Below are 15,571 nucleotides of genomic sequence, written 5' to 3' on the forward strand. Positions count from 1 at the left end.
GCCATGAGGTTTGTTTGTTTGTTTGTTTGTTTGTTTGTTTTTCCATTGCCATCCATTGCCTAGTAGAGCCTGGGAGTCTATTTTCTCACTGAAAAGGAATCATTGAAGCTAATGTACAACCAGGGTCCATTGTGGCCAATGGGAGAGGTTAGTTGTTAGCCTTGGCCTTTGCCCTTTTCCATGAGCTTTAGTGCCTAATTTACAAATGAACTTAAAGTTGTAGTGTTCTCAGTTGAGCAGGAGGGGAATTGGGTGAGGAGGAATAAAAGGCAACTCTTGGCCCATTAAAACAAATAAGATAAATTGTTTAAATGAACCCAAAGGGACTATGTTAGGCATTCTCCTAACTTAAGGGGCTGGAGGAACACCAATGCAATACTCCAAATACATTTGACTTTATTATGTATGAGAAAGTTTCCCAAAGTCACTGTATCCTGGAGCCAATGCAATCTCAGTATCCTAACCCTGCACATGAAGAGATGGGGATATGACCCCACTCTCCAGAGTCAGATGGCCAACTTTTTTCCTATTACTTTGAATTCATCAAGATCTTCTCCAGAGGGTTTTGGTGTTCCTTCTTTGTTTTTTAATCGCCCTGTGATTTAACTATATTAGGAAGCTCCCCAGGAAGAAACCCCTCCAACATTGAGGCTATTTTCCCTACCACATTGTCTTAGAGTTGTGTCTTCTCTGAGTTGAATGAAATGCCCAGATCCCTGTGGAAGAGGAGGAAATCCAGAGACTTTTTTTGGTCATGCAAAGAGCTTGGAATGGATGCAAAGATGACTATTTTTTTTTTCATAACCAAAAAGTCTCTGGATTTCTTCTTCTTCGATATCTCATAGTCAGTATGTGACAGAAGCGGGGTTTGAACCCAAGTCTCCTTATATATACTCTGCATATGCTAAGATGTGTATATGTTGTCTGCCTTGAAAGAATGTTGAGGGTAAAGACTGCATAGTGCCTGGCACACACAAAAAGCTGAATCAGAGTTTGTTGATTACTTGATACTCACTTTCTTGATTTTTCTGGGATCTGTCTCTGTTTCTGTCTCTCTCTGTGTCTCTTTCTCTATCTCTTTATCTCTCCTATATATATAGCCAGACAACACACACACACACACACACATCTATCCCTACCCCCTTACCCTCATTCAATTTATTTCGGGACCAGAATAGTTTTAAGTTAGGTTAAAAAAATCAAGGGTATTAGAGCCAGGCAGAGAGAGTTGGAGAGGAAGAGGGAGAGGGAAAAAGAGGAGGAAAAGTGAGAGGGGGAGAAGAAGAGGGACAGAAGGAGAAGGATAGAGGCTTAAAGGCAGGCAAATATAGATGGACAGACAGAAAAGAGAGAAAATGTCTTTATCTCCACTGGTTATGGTCTGCACCAGGTGACAAGATGAGAAGACCTTGAGGTAGGGATTTGAAGGCATTGCTGGTGAAAATGTGGTGTGTCACCTCTTCCTAAAAATAGCAATTCACACAATATTAGTTCTCTATGTCCCTTTGAAATCATACGTGATTAGTCATCTACCCGATTCTACAGAATTGAAGGCAAAGCATCAAGAATAAAGAACATTCCTTGAGGACAATCTGACTATTGTAACCTTGGGCCTTATCATGTTATTAATGGGAAGGCATATTAAATCATGGAAAATAATGAAAAATATTTGAAATGGACCCAATTTATCCTAACAGGACAGGAGCAGGAAACGTGTGACCATTTCTACATCCCACTCTTAGCAGATTCCCCTCTATTAAAGACGTCCTGCTAGATGGTAGCCTGAATGAAGTATTAGGGAAAAGAATGGGCTGAGCTTCAGGAGACATGGATTCTGCTCTAAGGTCCATTTACTATATGACCTAGGGCAAGTTGCTTAAACTTCCCAGAACTCAGTTTCTCCATCCATAAAAAGAAGGGTTATGTGATCAAAATATATCCCTTCTAATAAGATTCCCAATGTTTTTCTCAACCCTAGAAAAATCAATTAAACCAGTAATTTGGCTTCTGGAGAAGAAATAACAAGTTGATTGAATTTTTCACTTCTCAATTAATTGCTTTGATGTCACTGACAAACAAAGGAAAGACAAGTTGGATCTGGATCAGAGGTAAGTAGGGGGTTAGGGGATTAGGTTGAAGGTGCCAATCAATCCCATCAGTTACACCTGATTTTTCCTTACCTTCAAACTTGGTGTACGTGAAAGGAAAGTGAAAGCTGATTATATCTCAGCAACACTCTTCTTTAGTGACTTTCCCCATTGTTTCTGTGTTATCTATGCAGGTATTTATGCTCTCCATCCTGCAAACTTTCCTGATGACTTAAACTAAATTTTTCAATCTACCCTGTAATTTTTCTCTGCTAGAAGTTTATTTCTTAAGCTTTCTAATTATAGGCCAGTCATTTTCTCTAATCTTCCTTTGTGCAACTATCTTTGGAGCCAAAGACAGTGGGAGCACTGTCAGCAAGAACAGCAACTAGAATAAAAAGACGTGGCCTATGTTGACCTTGACTCACCCAGGCTTCTTGGAAATCAAGGGGCTGGAAGGAGTCAAAAGGGGAGAGCAGGTAAGGGGGCTGGGATAATAGAGAGTAACAGGAGAAGAAAATGAAGCAGGGGAGAATGAGAGAATCATCCTGGTCGAAGAAAAAAGTGAGAGAGATAAATAGATGTAAGGGAAGGTCAACCAAATTGGGGGTACAGTAGCCTTATCCTAGCTGGCCATATAGCTCAGTGTCTCTCCTGAGTGTTCATCACAATCTTTCAAGTATCATAGAAGGATTCCCTTTTGAATGTGTCATTTTATCAATATTCTAGGAAGAAGGAAGAAGAGGAGAGTTTCTGAGATATTTACCTTCAAGATGGGAGCCATAAAGACAGACAGACCAGTCAGAATAAACACAAGAGTTCCAGTGACTCTTTGTTCCCTGAAACAAAACCAAAAAATTACCTTGTGTTTTCATACATGTTTCTAGCTTTTCACTTCCCCCAAAAGAACATGAACTATCCATATCAATGTTGACTGTGGTTCAAATATCAGAGGTATTTAAGTACTATTAATACTTTCAGGGTACCATATGAATTCCATTTTTAAAAAATTATCAACTGATTGGCTCATTAAGCTAGAGCAGGGATTTGAACAGTTGATGCCAGTTATATTCTTTGGCAAGAATGACTCCATTCTCAGGGCTCCATTCTCCCTGTACAATAACAAGCACATTCAAGAAGGAGACTCTAGAAATTATGCAACAATAATAGCATGGGTGCTGCGGTGAGGCTTTAAAAGTCTCCTTAATTTAAGTGGTCCAGATCAGAATTTTCTCAGGGGTTGTTTTTAAGACAGAAAATTCCACTATGAAAATGAAAAATCCTCTTGTTCCATAGATGTGCCAATGAAGCTAAAAGGTGGCATTCCTATTCTCTTCAGGTAAATATGACATCCTGAAATGTCTTCTGGAAAAATCAAGTGTTTAGGACAATATGCCAACATTTAATCTTATGTCATAAAGGGAAAATTGGTTAAAGATCATATTTTGGCCCAAAACAGTCTTTCCTAGAATGTATTTTGTAGGAATGGGCTAATCTCAATTGGCCCTTTACCTAGATTCAATTTCATTTGCTCAAAATGAACAATTGCATGCATATAATATCTGTTATGATCCTTGAAATCTACATGAGAATTCTGGCTTCTTTTGTCTTAGCATACCTGACTCCTAGAAACTTGGGTTGTTCTCCAGGTGCAGATGTCTCCGTCTCCATCTTCAAACTGTCGATGTGAGCAATGGAGATGACAGTAGCGGCCACATACCAGGGGAGAGCCATGAAAGAACATACTATCATAAGAACGGCTACCCAGAAGAGATCCAGATGATAGCCAGCTCCCTTCTGTAAAGAGAAGAAACAAAGTTATTGTTAGATTCAGTACAGATTGGAGGAATTTCAAGTGGTCATTTGATGTGAAAAGGATAAATGGAAGGGAAAAAGAAATAGAATTTGTGGCTGAAGAATTAAGGGGAAACTTCAGTAGGCTTATAGGGACTGGTACAGAGCCAAGTAAGCTGAGCCAGGAAAACCATTTGCACAGTGACCACCATAATGAAAAGGGAAGCAACTGTGAAAGACTTCTGAAAGAAATGGAAGAATTCTGATTCTTCCAATAATCAATCATGAGTTCAGAAATCCAATGTTGAAGCATGCTTCTGTCCTCTAGGTTATCTCCACTCTAATTCCTGCCTTTAAACTCCCCAGTGTTCTCCCTTGTGCTGAGGATATCCTTCCTCCCCCTATCTCTGCTTCTTAGAATTCTTATCTTCCTTCAAAATCAAGGTCACAATCAAGCATTGCCTCCTTCATGAAGCCTTCCTGAATCCTCTCAACTGGTAGTGCTTTTCCTTTCCTCTCTTTCCCTGGATTTATAATATTTATATTTTGCATATCCTCCTGGAGAAAGAAGGGAGATAGTAGCTATTTAATTCTGTCTAGCAAAGTGTCTTGAACACAGTTTAAAGGAACTGAATGACTCACCTTCCCCCTCCTAACCTTAAATGTGGAGGACATCTTCCAAGATTTAGTCATTGTCTCTCTATTCTTCTATCTTAACAGATTCTCCCTTGGGTATCTTATCTATTCCCAAGATTTCAACTACATCTTCTATGCAGATGACTCCAAAAGCTCTCTATTCAATCCTCTCTTGTAGTCCCTAGTCAGTGAGGAACTGGAATTGGCTCATGCCAACCTGTGAAAATTGATTGTTAAATTTTCTGTGTCGGCATTTACCCCTTAGAAATCAGCAAATACTACAAATCAAGACTATTATTTTGATGGCTGTCCTGATTTAACAAAGTTATGGAGAAAATGTCAACAATGCTGATCAAATTCAAAATAGCCCTTTTTTTTTCTCCTGGAGAACTGGTTGTTAAACAATTATACCTTTGGCCCAATTGCATGTTCTAGATGTTCTGATATTAGTACAAATTCAGCATATCTGAACGTGAACTCCTTTTCCCTTCCTCCTTCCTGGTTTCCCCTTAGTACCACATGTCTCTCAATTAACCCAAACTCAAAAACTCTCAAGTCATATTTGACTCCTTAGATTAGTGAAGCTGCTTTTTCCTTATATAAAAGAAAGAAAAAGCCCTAGATCTTTTAGTCAAAAGAGACACATATGTTTATGGGCAAATCATTCCATTTCTAACTTTATTTGAGCTGTAAAATGGGATTAATACCACTTTGGGATGATTGTAAGACTCAAAAAAAATATATATGCGAAATACTATGCCAACTTTAAAGTATAATATATATGTAATTAATATTCTAATCTTTTCCCTCATTTGTTACTGATGGCTATGTTGATGGAAAAACTGGGTAACTCTTGAATTTTCTTCCTGTTCCTATTAAATACTAAGTTACAAATTTCTTACATTGCTAATGTTTCGCTATAGACTTTTTTCCATTTGTCCAATGTTTCTTAAGATAGTCCTGAGGGTTTTTCCCCCCTAGAATCTACTCCCATCTCCATTCTGTTTATGGATTCCCAAGCTGGGTCTGAACAATATGGAATCCATTAGAATAATTTAACAAACATGCAACTGGGATTCTTATGTACAGCATAATGGTCCCTGGTTCTGTTTGAATTTGATGCCAATGGACTAGAGAAATGATTTCATGACTGCAAAATGTTTTGCAAGGGTAATAACTATTTGTCTTATAAGCTACCTATAGACAGTGGTACATTCCTCTTTTCTGCTCCCAATAAGGTTAGTATAGTCTGAACAACTTATTCAAGTTTGAATAAGTTGTTTTGAGATCTTAATGCTGAAGGGTGACTTTGCCATCTTGTATAAGATAGATTTTTGGAGAGTGGTAGGAAATCCAACACAAAGGACCATGATACAGGAGAGAGAGAATTCTTGTGTCCAAGTCTTGTGAAAAATATAAACACCACAGAAGGCTTCCCATGAACAGAATCTCCAATGCTATCTCCTTCGGACATTCTGTTGCTCGCTGTGCCACTGCGGCTGGGCCACGACTCCCCTCAGGGCCATGGGGAGGAGGAGGAGGAGGAGGAGGAGGAGCGGCCCTGCCACTGTCCCCTCCGCCACCAGTTCCCTGGCTTTGGGAGGCTGTGCCGGGCACTTCTGCCCCCCAGTCGCTCCTATGGGGCATCCAAAATGGTGCCCCACAGGAGGTGGGTTTGCTGGCTGCCAGATAGTTCTGCTTCTGGCCACAAGGAGGGGATTTGACTAGACAGCATCCAAGGTTTTTTTTGTTTGTTTGTTTTTTTGTTTTTCCCCAGCTGAAAATGCTGTGATTATGTGAGCACAGGGGCACATTCTTGACTACTTACATGGAATGAAGTGACCTGAGCACATAAAGGCAATCAGTGACATTTAGGACTTATGTGTGGTTGGTAGGCAGTGATTCTATCCTGGATCCTGCTGAAATGTAGCTGTGGCTACGTGAAGTTATCCATCACTTCAGTCCCTATTTTCCAGCTCCCAAAAATTGCCTCATTAGGTAATTGTGTCTGTACACAAAATCTCATGTGTTTATAATTGTTCAAGCTCTTTCAAAGCATAGCCCTTTACATATCTTTCCCAGATTGTATTTCCTTGAGGGCAGTAGCAATCTTTTGTCTTTCTTTGTATCTGTGGTATTGCACAGTGCCTGGCACATAGGAGGTGCTAATAAATGTTTACCGATTGATATATAAGAAATAATTAATTATGTTGAACTGAAGTGTTTAACTAGGAAAATAATTTTCATCAAGGCTTAGGGAGTACTAGAAGCAGCTGAGTGGCCCAGTAGATAGAGACTTGGAGTCAGCTACACCTGAATCAAATCCTGCCTCAGCTCCTTGCTTATCTGGCATTTGGTCTCTTTTTTAGTCTCAGTTTCCTCATCTGTAAAATGGTAATAATGAGGAGATTCACATGAGATAATATAGTTCTTTTCAAAACTTATAGTTCTATAAATGCTAACTATTTATATTATTAAAAGTTATCCATATTCCTCCCTATCTTTCCATTGTCTGCCCCTGGAATTGCGAGAGAGAGAGAGAGAGAGAGAGAGAGAGAGAGAGAGAGAGAGAGAGAGAGAGAGAGAGAGAGAGAGAGAGAGAGAGAGAGAGACAGAGAGAGACAGAGAGAGAGACAGAGACAGAGAGAGAGACAGAGAGAGAGAGAGAGAGAGACAGAGAGAGAGAGAGAGAGAGAGAGAGAGAGAGAGAGAGAGAGAGGGAGGAAATTAATGGATGGATGATGGATGGATGGATGGATGGATGGATGGATGGATGGATGGATAGATAGATACATAGATAGATAGATAGATAGATAGATAGATAGATAGATAGATAGAGGCAAAGAGGGGAAGAAGGGGATAGATAGAGAGATGATAGATACAGACAGATACACAGAGAAATAGATGGCCAGACAGACAGACAGAGAGTATTTACTTGTATGTGTCCATCTTGTTCTTCTCACTAGAGTGTGATCTCCTTAAGGCACTTAATGCTTGCAGATCGAAATTGAAGGACCTTCTAACTTAGAGTACTATATAACAACTAAATAAGCAAAACTGCCTCTCACATTTGAAAATCATTCCAATCGGAATGGGACAAGTCATAAAAATAATCCATCACCCCTGAATCAAAAATATAACTAGCTTAAAATAACATCTTTCCATGGTCAAAAAAACATTTTCTGACTGGAAAAGCAGACAATATAACACAATGTCTAGTTTTTTCACCCTTTGAATAAATATTTTAAACTCTTACAAAATATTATTTTGCTGGTTCCATCCCTACATTTAATTTATGAAGAAATCAGATACTGAATACCCCTATGGAGCCTGTGAAAAGGAAACAGCTCATGTGCACAGCATGGAAGGGATAAAGGCAACAGCAGAATGGGAGGGCCCTGGAGAGGGAGTGGGAGGGCTGGCTCCAAGACAGGGAGATGATGGTTTACCCTGGAATTCAAGCAATAGTGATCCTGGAGATTTGATTACAGCCAAGTGGAACACAGTTCTCCTTTCAGTGGGTCCCCAGGACTTCACCCACTGCTCATGCACAGGGGGCTGGCTTACCATGTGTCCAGAGAATGTGTTTACAGAAAAGTCTAGCATTAGTTATACTGAAGTGGAAGACAGATGGGGCAAGGAGTGGGAAAGATAGCACTGGCAAAGGAACTCCAGGTACAAGAGATGGCTTATACCAGACAACAGAATTAAATTGAGCTCACATCCACCCAAAGACTGCAGGCTGGATGGAAGATGAATGAACTGGACAGATAAGTCAGCTGCAGAAAGAGTTTGGTAAAAAAAAAAATGTCTGGTTTTCAAACAGGCTCATTGGTTCATTAGGATGGATAAGTGTCTGGTAGAGGCGATGCAATAAGGAGAGATGGAATGGCCAAGAGTCCCTGAGGTTTGGTTACTTTGGCTGCAAGGCTTGGGGTTCTCTTTCACTGCTGCTTTAGGGCATTCTCTGTGGCTAACAAACAACATGTGGAATTTCTGCCATACCCACAAATATAATGATGTACAGAGCCATGGAGTCACAGGTTTAGAGTTAGAAGACACCCAAGAATTCTTTTGATATATTTCTTTCATTCTACAAGTGTAGAAACTGAGACCCAGGAAATTTAAATGATTTAGGATCATAGATTCAGAACTGGAAGGGATTTTAGGTATCATCTAGTTCAACACTCTCATTTTTACAGATGGGGAACAGAGACCCAATCAATTTAAATGATTTAGAATCATTGATTCAGAGCTACAAGGGCCCATGGAGGTCATCTAACCCAAACCCATCCCTCTGCAGACAAAGAAACTGAGTCTCTAGAGGCTTAAGTCAAGTTAACAAGTATTTATTAAGCACTTAATATGTATTAGGCACTGTCCTTGGTGCTAGAGATAAAAGGAATGGCAAAAATATTCCCTGTCCTCATGGAGGTCCCAGTTTTAGGAGGAATAGAACATGCTAATAACTCTGTGTGTGTGTGTGTGTGTGTATATATAAAAATATATATACATATATATGTGTGTGTGTGTGTGTACATGTACACAAGATACATACAGTGTAAATAGATAATTCTAAAAGGAAGGCACTAATAATTTAGCACCATAGATTTAAAGCAAAAAAAAAAAGAGAGATTGTCAAGTTCATCTAGCCAACCCCTTCATGCTTTCTTTAGATTAATTAAAATTGTTTGTTATGAAATTGAGACCTAGAAGTTAAGGGAGTTGGTCACAAACACACTGGTAATAAGTACAGAAACTCTGTAGACTTTAAGATGTTTGGAGGTATGAACCAAAGGCCTTTAAAGAAAAAGAACTGATAGCTTCTTATAGGTCCTTGTTCTGACCTATGTCTCAAATGCTTCCTGATTATTTCTGAATTCCTCATGTCTGCACAGCACCTAATAAATGCTTGGTGAATGGCCAATTGAATGGGAAGGACCCCAGCCACTGGAGGGGGGGAGCGTAGATGTGTTGACAGAAAACAAATTAAGTTAGGAAGAATGTCCAGACCAGTTGGTTCATAGAATAATTCTATCAGTAAGTTCATTGCTCTCTTGGCCCTTGTAAGACAAGAGTAAGTAAGTCTCTTGGCTCTTCTGAATGGCTTACTTATATGTAATAAAGCAAGAAGACGGCACTGTGGATAGATAAAGTGCCAGGCCTGGGTTAAGAAGACCTGAGTTCAAATCAAGACTCATAAACTTCCTAGCTGTATGACCCTGGTTTATAACATCATTTTCTACAGTTTCCTCATCCCTGTAAAATGATCCAGAAAGGGAAATGGCATCCTTACTCTAGTATCTTTGTCTAGAAAGCCCCAAATAGGGATACAACACAACTGAAATGACTGAACAACTACAGCAAATTTGACAAAAGGAATTGCAGATGGGCAGGCATCAAAGCTATCCTTTCTGTAGGCTGCAAGCTTTCCCTTCTGAAGGACTCCTTTTCTTGTTAATCATTCTTACTATTCATTTTGTTTGCTAAATCAGCCCAAAGTAATAAGAGCAATGGCATGACTTTGCCATATAAAGATTTTTAAACAACTCTAAAACTTTTATGGTCCCTTGCCCTTAAACCATGAGACCTCCAAACTGCTATTTCAGGGAAGCAAATTGCTCTCTGGAAAATGAAGGTATTCAATTCAACCAGAATTGATCTGGGACATAATCTGAGAGAGGCACTCTTCTAGAAATTGCTGGAAGCACAATGGTAGACCAAACAATGACTTCTCAAGGTTCTTTGTTCTAATCAAAGAGACTTCTATTAGGCAGGATATCCACAGAGAAAAAAGAAAGATGAAATAACACGTGTACAGAACTTTGCAAACCTTAAAACTTGTTTAGATGTAGCATTGGTACCCAAGGGTCCTCAGAGGAAGCTAGGGAGCAATACAGTGCATGGAATGGTGAGCCTGCCGTCAGTAAGACCAAAGTTCAAAGGTGGCCTCAAGCACCAGTTGCGTGATCCTAGGCAAATGACTTTACCCTCTCTGTTTGCCTGAGTTTCCTCAACTGTAAGATGATAGCACCTACCTCAAAGGATTGTTATGAGGATCAACGTGCCTGACATATAGCAGGCACTTAAATGCTTATGCCTTTTCCTTTCTCCTCTCTGAAACAAAGAAATCAAGGGGAGGCTACCACACCTGAAGAACATAGTCTACAGTATGCCATTCCTTATTTTTCTGCCTGGAATGGTCTTCCTCTTTAGAACCCTTGGCTTTCCTCAAGGCTTCAATGCCATCTTCTGCAGGAGGTCTTTGTTAATCCCATCCCTCAGAAATTACCTTCCATCTTCCAGAGGATGGATCTTTTATGTACTGACAGAGAGTGCATATATTCTTATGGGGAAGACTATGTATATGCACATAAAACTCTACATCTACATGAACAGGAAGGGACATATATATAAACAAACACAAGCCATGTATATGTGTATATAAGCATGTATATCTACATAAAAAGTATATGTAGAAGTATAAATAAACTATATTATATAATAAATTGATACAGCAATAACATATTTACATATATTACATTTATTATTAAAAATTCATATAGGCAATACATATTTAGTCATCTATTTTATAAATGGTAAATTTGTTTATAAAGATATTATATAAATATGCATTTATGTAGGATTAATATAACAGAAATATAAATTATTATTATGTAACGATATAATAATGTATCAGTGGACTGAGAGAGAGGCCTAGAGATGGGACATCCTAGGTTGAAATCTGTCCTCAGATAGTTCTTAGATGTGTGACCCTGAGCAAGTCACTTAATCCCAGTAGCTTAGCCTTTACTGCTTTTCTGCCTTGAAACCAATGCACAGTATTTATTCTGAGATATAAGGTATGGATTTTTTTTAAAAAGTGGCCACACTAATAAAATCATGAAAGGGATCCAAAAACTATTGTATAAGGCAGTATATGAGGGCCATAAGAAAGAAAGGAAGACTTTGTAATGGGAGATTAAAGGGGAGAAAAAGAGAAGAAAAAAGGGAATAAATATTCAGGAAAAACTGCATGGAAGAAGCAGTTGTCTGGAATGATGGATAGACTTTTGGTAGAGATAAGGGCCAGGGAATTCCAGTCATGTGCAAATGTTTGAGACTAGAAAGGGGGCAAGGCCTAAGGGGCAAGGTTAACTATCCAATCTGGCCAGAACACAGGTCAAGTGTGGAGACTTAGTAAGAGAATAAGGCTAGAAAGGGTATCTGGGTCATAATCATGGAGGGTTATGAACATAAAGCATTGGCACTTGATACAGTAGAAAATGGGAAGCCACTAAGGGAAAAGTCTTTGCATGGGAGAATGGGAATATCCAAGAAGTGTTTTAGAAAAATGAATCTGGCAGTGTTGTTCAGGATGGATTGGGGAGAGAATGAAAGACTGTGGGCAAGGAGATCAGATATGACCTCACTAATTGCATTAGAGCAGAGTGAAGTCATATAGAGTGGCCTTGGAACTGGTGGTGCCATTAAAAATGGAAAGGAAGGGCTGCAGTTGAGCACCATTTGAATAGTTCTTAAATTCTGACTTCAAATTATTTGTAGTTCTCTCTAAATTTATTATTACAGTTCTATTCACCCATTCCTACCTCTTTCTGTGAGTCTCTTTCCTTTTCCTAGACATGCCACAGCCTATCAAGGACATTAGATTCCAAGGGAGAAGATCACAAATTCTATTTCCTGACTATGTTAATGGTTCTGTGACTGACCTTGGAGAAGTCACAACCTCTGTGAACTCTGGTTTGTTCAAGAAGTCCCTGCAGGAATACTGGGAGAAATAACTAAGCAGAGTGAGGGCCAACAAAAGCCAAGTACTCTGGCATTCTGACATCATTACAAAGCTGTTCAGCAGAGTGGATAAATGGGTCCAATACCAATGTGAGCCAGCCAACTCGGCTTGACTCACTGCCGAAACAAATGCTCTCTGAAAACATGCTGCTTTTAATATCATAATGTTTTTGTCTCGCTCGGCATCTCAGCCTTCCCTTCTTAATCATTTTCAAGTAGTCCTTGGCTTTCCAAATTAGAGACGCAATCACAGCTCTCTTGTGATTAATTGACTGCCCTTCTTTAACTCCATGTGAGTGCAATTCACCCTGAAGAGAACAGCTTTTGGAACTATTGGATTCATGGTGAAATGCCCTTTGATATTATTCTATCCACAGGTTAAAAAAAAAAAAGGGCTGCATTCAGACAGCAGTCCATGCTACTCAGAGGAATGTTTTCAAATAAGAAATCCTAAATGTGACAAGAGCTTTTTATTTGTATACTCAACGCCTATATTCATCTGACTAGTTGGCATAACACTTCTTGGAGATGGAGCGAGAAGAAGGAATGTTCTTTTGTTTATGAAAAAGAAAATAGAGGTTCAGAAGTTTTCTCAAAAGCTCACAGCTCATAAACGTGAACTCAGAATTACTGCTAACATCTTCTTCAAGCATGGGCCAGGTGTACCTGGTTGAGCCAGCACAGCCAATCCATACTTGCCCAAAGTTCTTCATACCTTTAGTGTCACATCCCCTTTGGAAGTTTAATCAAGCCTACGGATCCTTTCTTGAAATCATGCTTTTAAAAAATTCAGACTGAAGATAATATTAAATTTCAATTAGAGGATAATGAAAATAAATCCATAATTTTTGTTTTCCCATCCTAGTTAATGGGCTCCTTGAAATCTATCTCTCTATGGACCCCAGCATAAGAACTTCTGTACTAGATAGACCTATGAAGATAATAATAATAAGCCATTTTTCAACTTAAAAATTGTCACCAATCTGATGGAAATAGATATCATCCCCTCTTCTGGATAACACCCTGTATTTCTTCAGTACACAGTGACAGCTAGTGGTATTTGGCAAGCAAAAAAAAAAAAATACATGGGCAAAACTTATTGTGATTAGCTATAATTTTAAGACAAAGGAGTCACAATGGTACTACTCATTTTCCCCTAATTGAATCTTTCTTGAGCCTCTATTATAATGACACAGCAATTATGGAATTTATTTCCTATAAAATGCAGCTATGTAAAGTATTTACTGATGTCTGATGAAAACCATCCTATAATATATGTATATAATATATATACACCAAGTGGAAGCAAACTTGTCCCTCCTTTTCCCCAGCATCTTGCCTCTGTCTGCTCCATATCCCTGAGGATTTATATATCTGATGCATATATATATATATATATATATATATATATATATATATATATATATATATATGCAGAGCTGGCCATTGCAGAGGAGAATGGTACCTTTTTGAAATGATTCATTTACAACTTCTGTGTATTAGAAAATGAGAATGTTACCAGAGCTTGCTGACTTTGTAGAAGCAGCATTTCCAATGAAACACAGAGATAGTATCTGCGTGTATTTGCCAGAAAATAAACTAATAGTAAAGGAATGAGGAAAACAATTACTTTACTAATCTATTGGCAACTGTGAGTCACTCAGCCATTCAGACATTGAGCAAGCATTTATTAAGTGCTGAGCACTAGGAATTTTAAAAAAGGCAAAAACATGTCCTTGTCCTCCAGAAGCTTCCATTCTAATGGAGGAGACAGCATGTAAATAATGCTTAAAAGTGTCCAGCAGAAAGTGAGGCTTGGGCTGAGTTCTAATGGAAAGCGGTAAGCAGAGGTGATGAGTGAAAGCATTCTAAGCATGGGGGATAGCTAATGCCAAGATGCAGAATCAGGAAATGGGGTGTCCTCTGTGAAGAATATCAAGTAGGCTGATTAGAGACTGATTAGAGAACTTATGGGGGCAAGAAAAGTATAAGAAGATTGAAAAGGTCAGAAAGGGTCAGGTGAGGAAGGCTTTAAATGTCAATTGGACAACTATATTGATTCTGGAGGGAAGAAGAAGCAGCTGGAGCTTATTGAGTAGAGGGGTGACATAGTAAGTTCTATGCTTTAAAATTTTTTTAAATTATTTTGGCAGTTGAATGCAAAAATGGATTGACTTAAAGATAGACTTGAAGCCAAGAAGTCAATCAGGAATCCAGTGTAAGACTTCAGGTGAAGGGTGATTAGAATCTGTATCAAGTGAGAGCTGTTTTAGATGAGATAAGCAAACCATATGGACCAGAGATGTGGAAAAGTTAGAAATGTAATGAGCAGGAGAATGAATTTATTAAAAAGATGTAAAAGGATTGCCATGCCATAGTGAGAATTCATTTGAATCCGGTTGGCTTTTTGTTGTTGTTGTTGTTCGGTAGTTTTCAGTTATATACAACTCTTTGTGATCCCTTTTGGGGTTTCTGGGCAGAAATACTAGAGTGTCATTTCCTTCTTCCACTCATTTTATAGATAAAGAAAGTGAGGCAAATAGAGTTAAGTGACTCACCCCAGGGGCACAAAGCTAGCAAATGCGTGAGACCAGATTTGAACTCAGGAAGATAAGTCCTCCAGAATTCACTGTTCCACCTAGTTGCCCTTGTAAGTTTATGCAATATCCATTCATGGTGGATCCAGTCAGCACTATTTGGCTTTCCACAATGAGGTGGTTCAGTAAAGAGACTACAGGAACACCTTCTGTTCAAAGGTAGCATTAGACACTTATTAGTTGAATCATTTTACCTCTCTGACTCAGTTTCATCTGTAAAACAGAGATAAGAATAGCATCTACCTCCCAGAGTTGTAGTGAAGATAAAATGAACTGATACACACACACACACACACACACACACACACACACACACATATTGTTCTAAACTCCAGATTCTATCAGAATTAGAGCCTTTGAAGGGATGTTTAAAAGAGGAAAAGACATTTATTACAATGGTAACAAAATGTACAAACAATGGCACATTATAATAAAGGGGAGCTCACCTTGAGTTTATGTTCTTTTCTATTGACAATAACAGCTGTGATTTGTTGGTCCATGAAAATCAGAATGGTGACCAGCAAGGCAGGAATAGCAGCTGCAAGGTACACCCACCAGGGGTTCCCTCCAAAGGGTGGAACAAACCAGCCTCGATTGGGACTTGTTGGCTTTGAGAACAAAGAGAGAAGGAAGAAAAATCAGAATAAT

General features: G+C 38.9%; 1 protein-coding gene across 9 annotated transcripts in view; it reads right to left on the reverse strand.

Moving 5' to 3' along the window:
- The window catches only part of SLC4A4 (solute carrier family 4 member 4), a 523,229-nt gene that overhangs the window by 26,335 nt on the left and 481,323 nt on the right, over nucleotides 1-15,571 (reverse strand). For all 9 annotated transcript variants that reach the window (XM_056803353.1, XM_007495656.3, XM_056803351.1 and 6 more), the window contains 3 exons: nucleotides 15,370-15,531; nucleotides 3,706-3,884; nucleotides 2,854-2,926 (listed from right to left, as the gene is read on the reverse strand). In XM_056803353.1, the coding sequence (XP_056659331.1) occupies nucleotides 2,854-2,926; nucleotides 3,706-3,884; nucleotides 15,370-15,531 (414 nt within the window). The remainder of the gene's footprint in view (nucleotides 1-2,853; nucleotides 2,927-3,705; nucleotides 3,885-15,369; nucleotides 15,532-15,571) is intronic.

Source organism: Monodelphis domestica, chromosome 6 (assembly GCF_027887165.1).
Source record: "Monodelphis domestica isolate mMonDom1 chromosome 6, mMonDom1.pri, whole genome shotgun sequence".
NCBI classification, from domain to species: Eukaryota; Metazoa; Chordata; class Mammalia; order Didelphimorphia; family Didelphidae; genus Monodelphis; species Monodelphis domestica.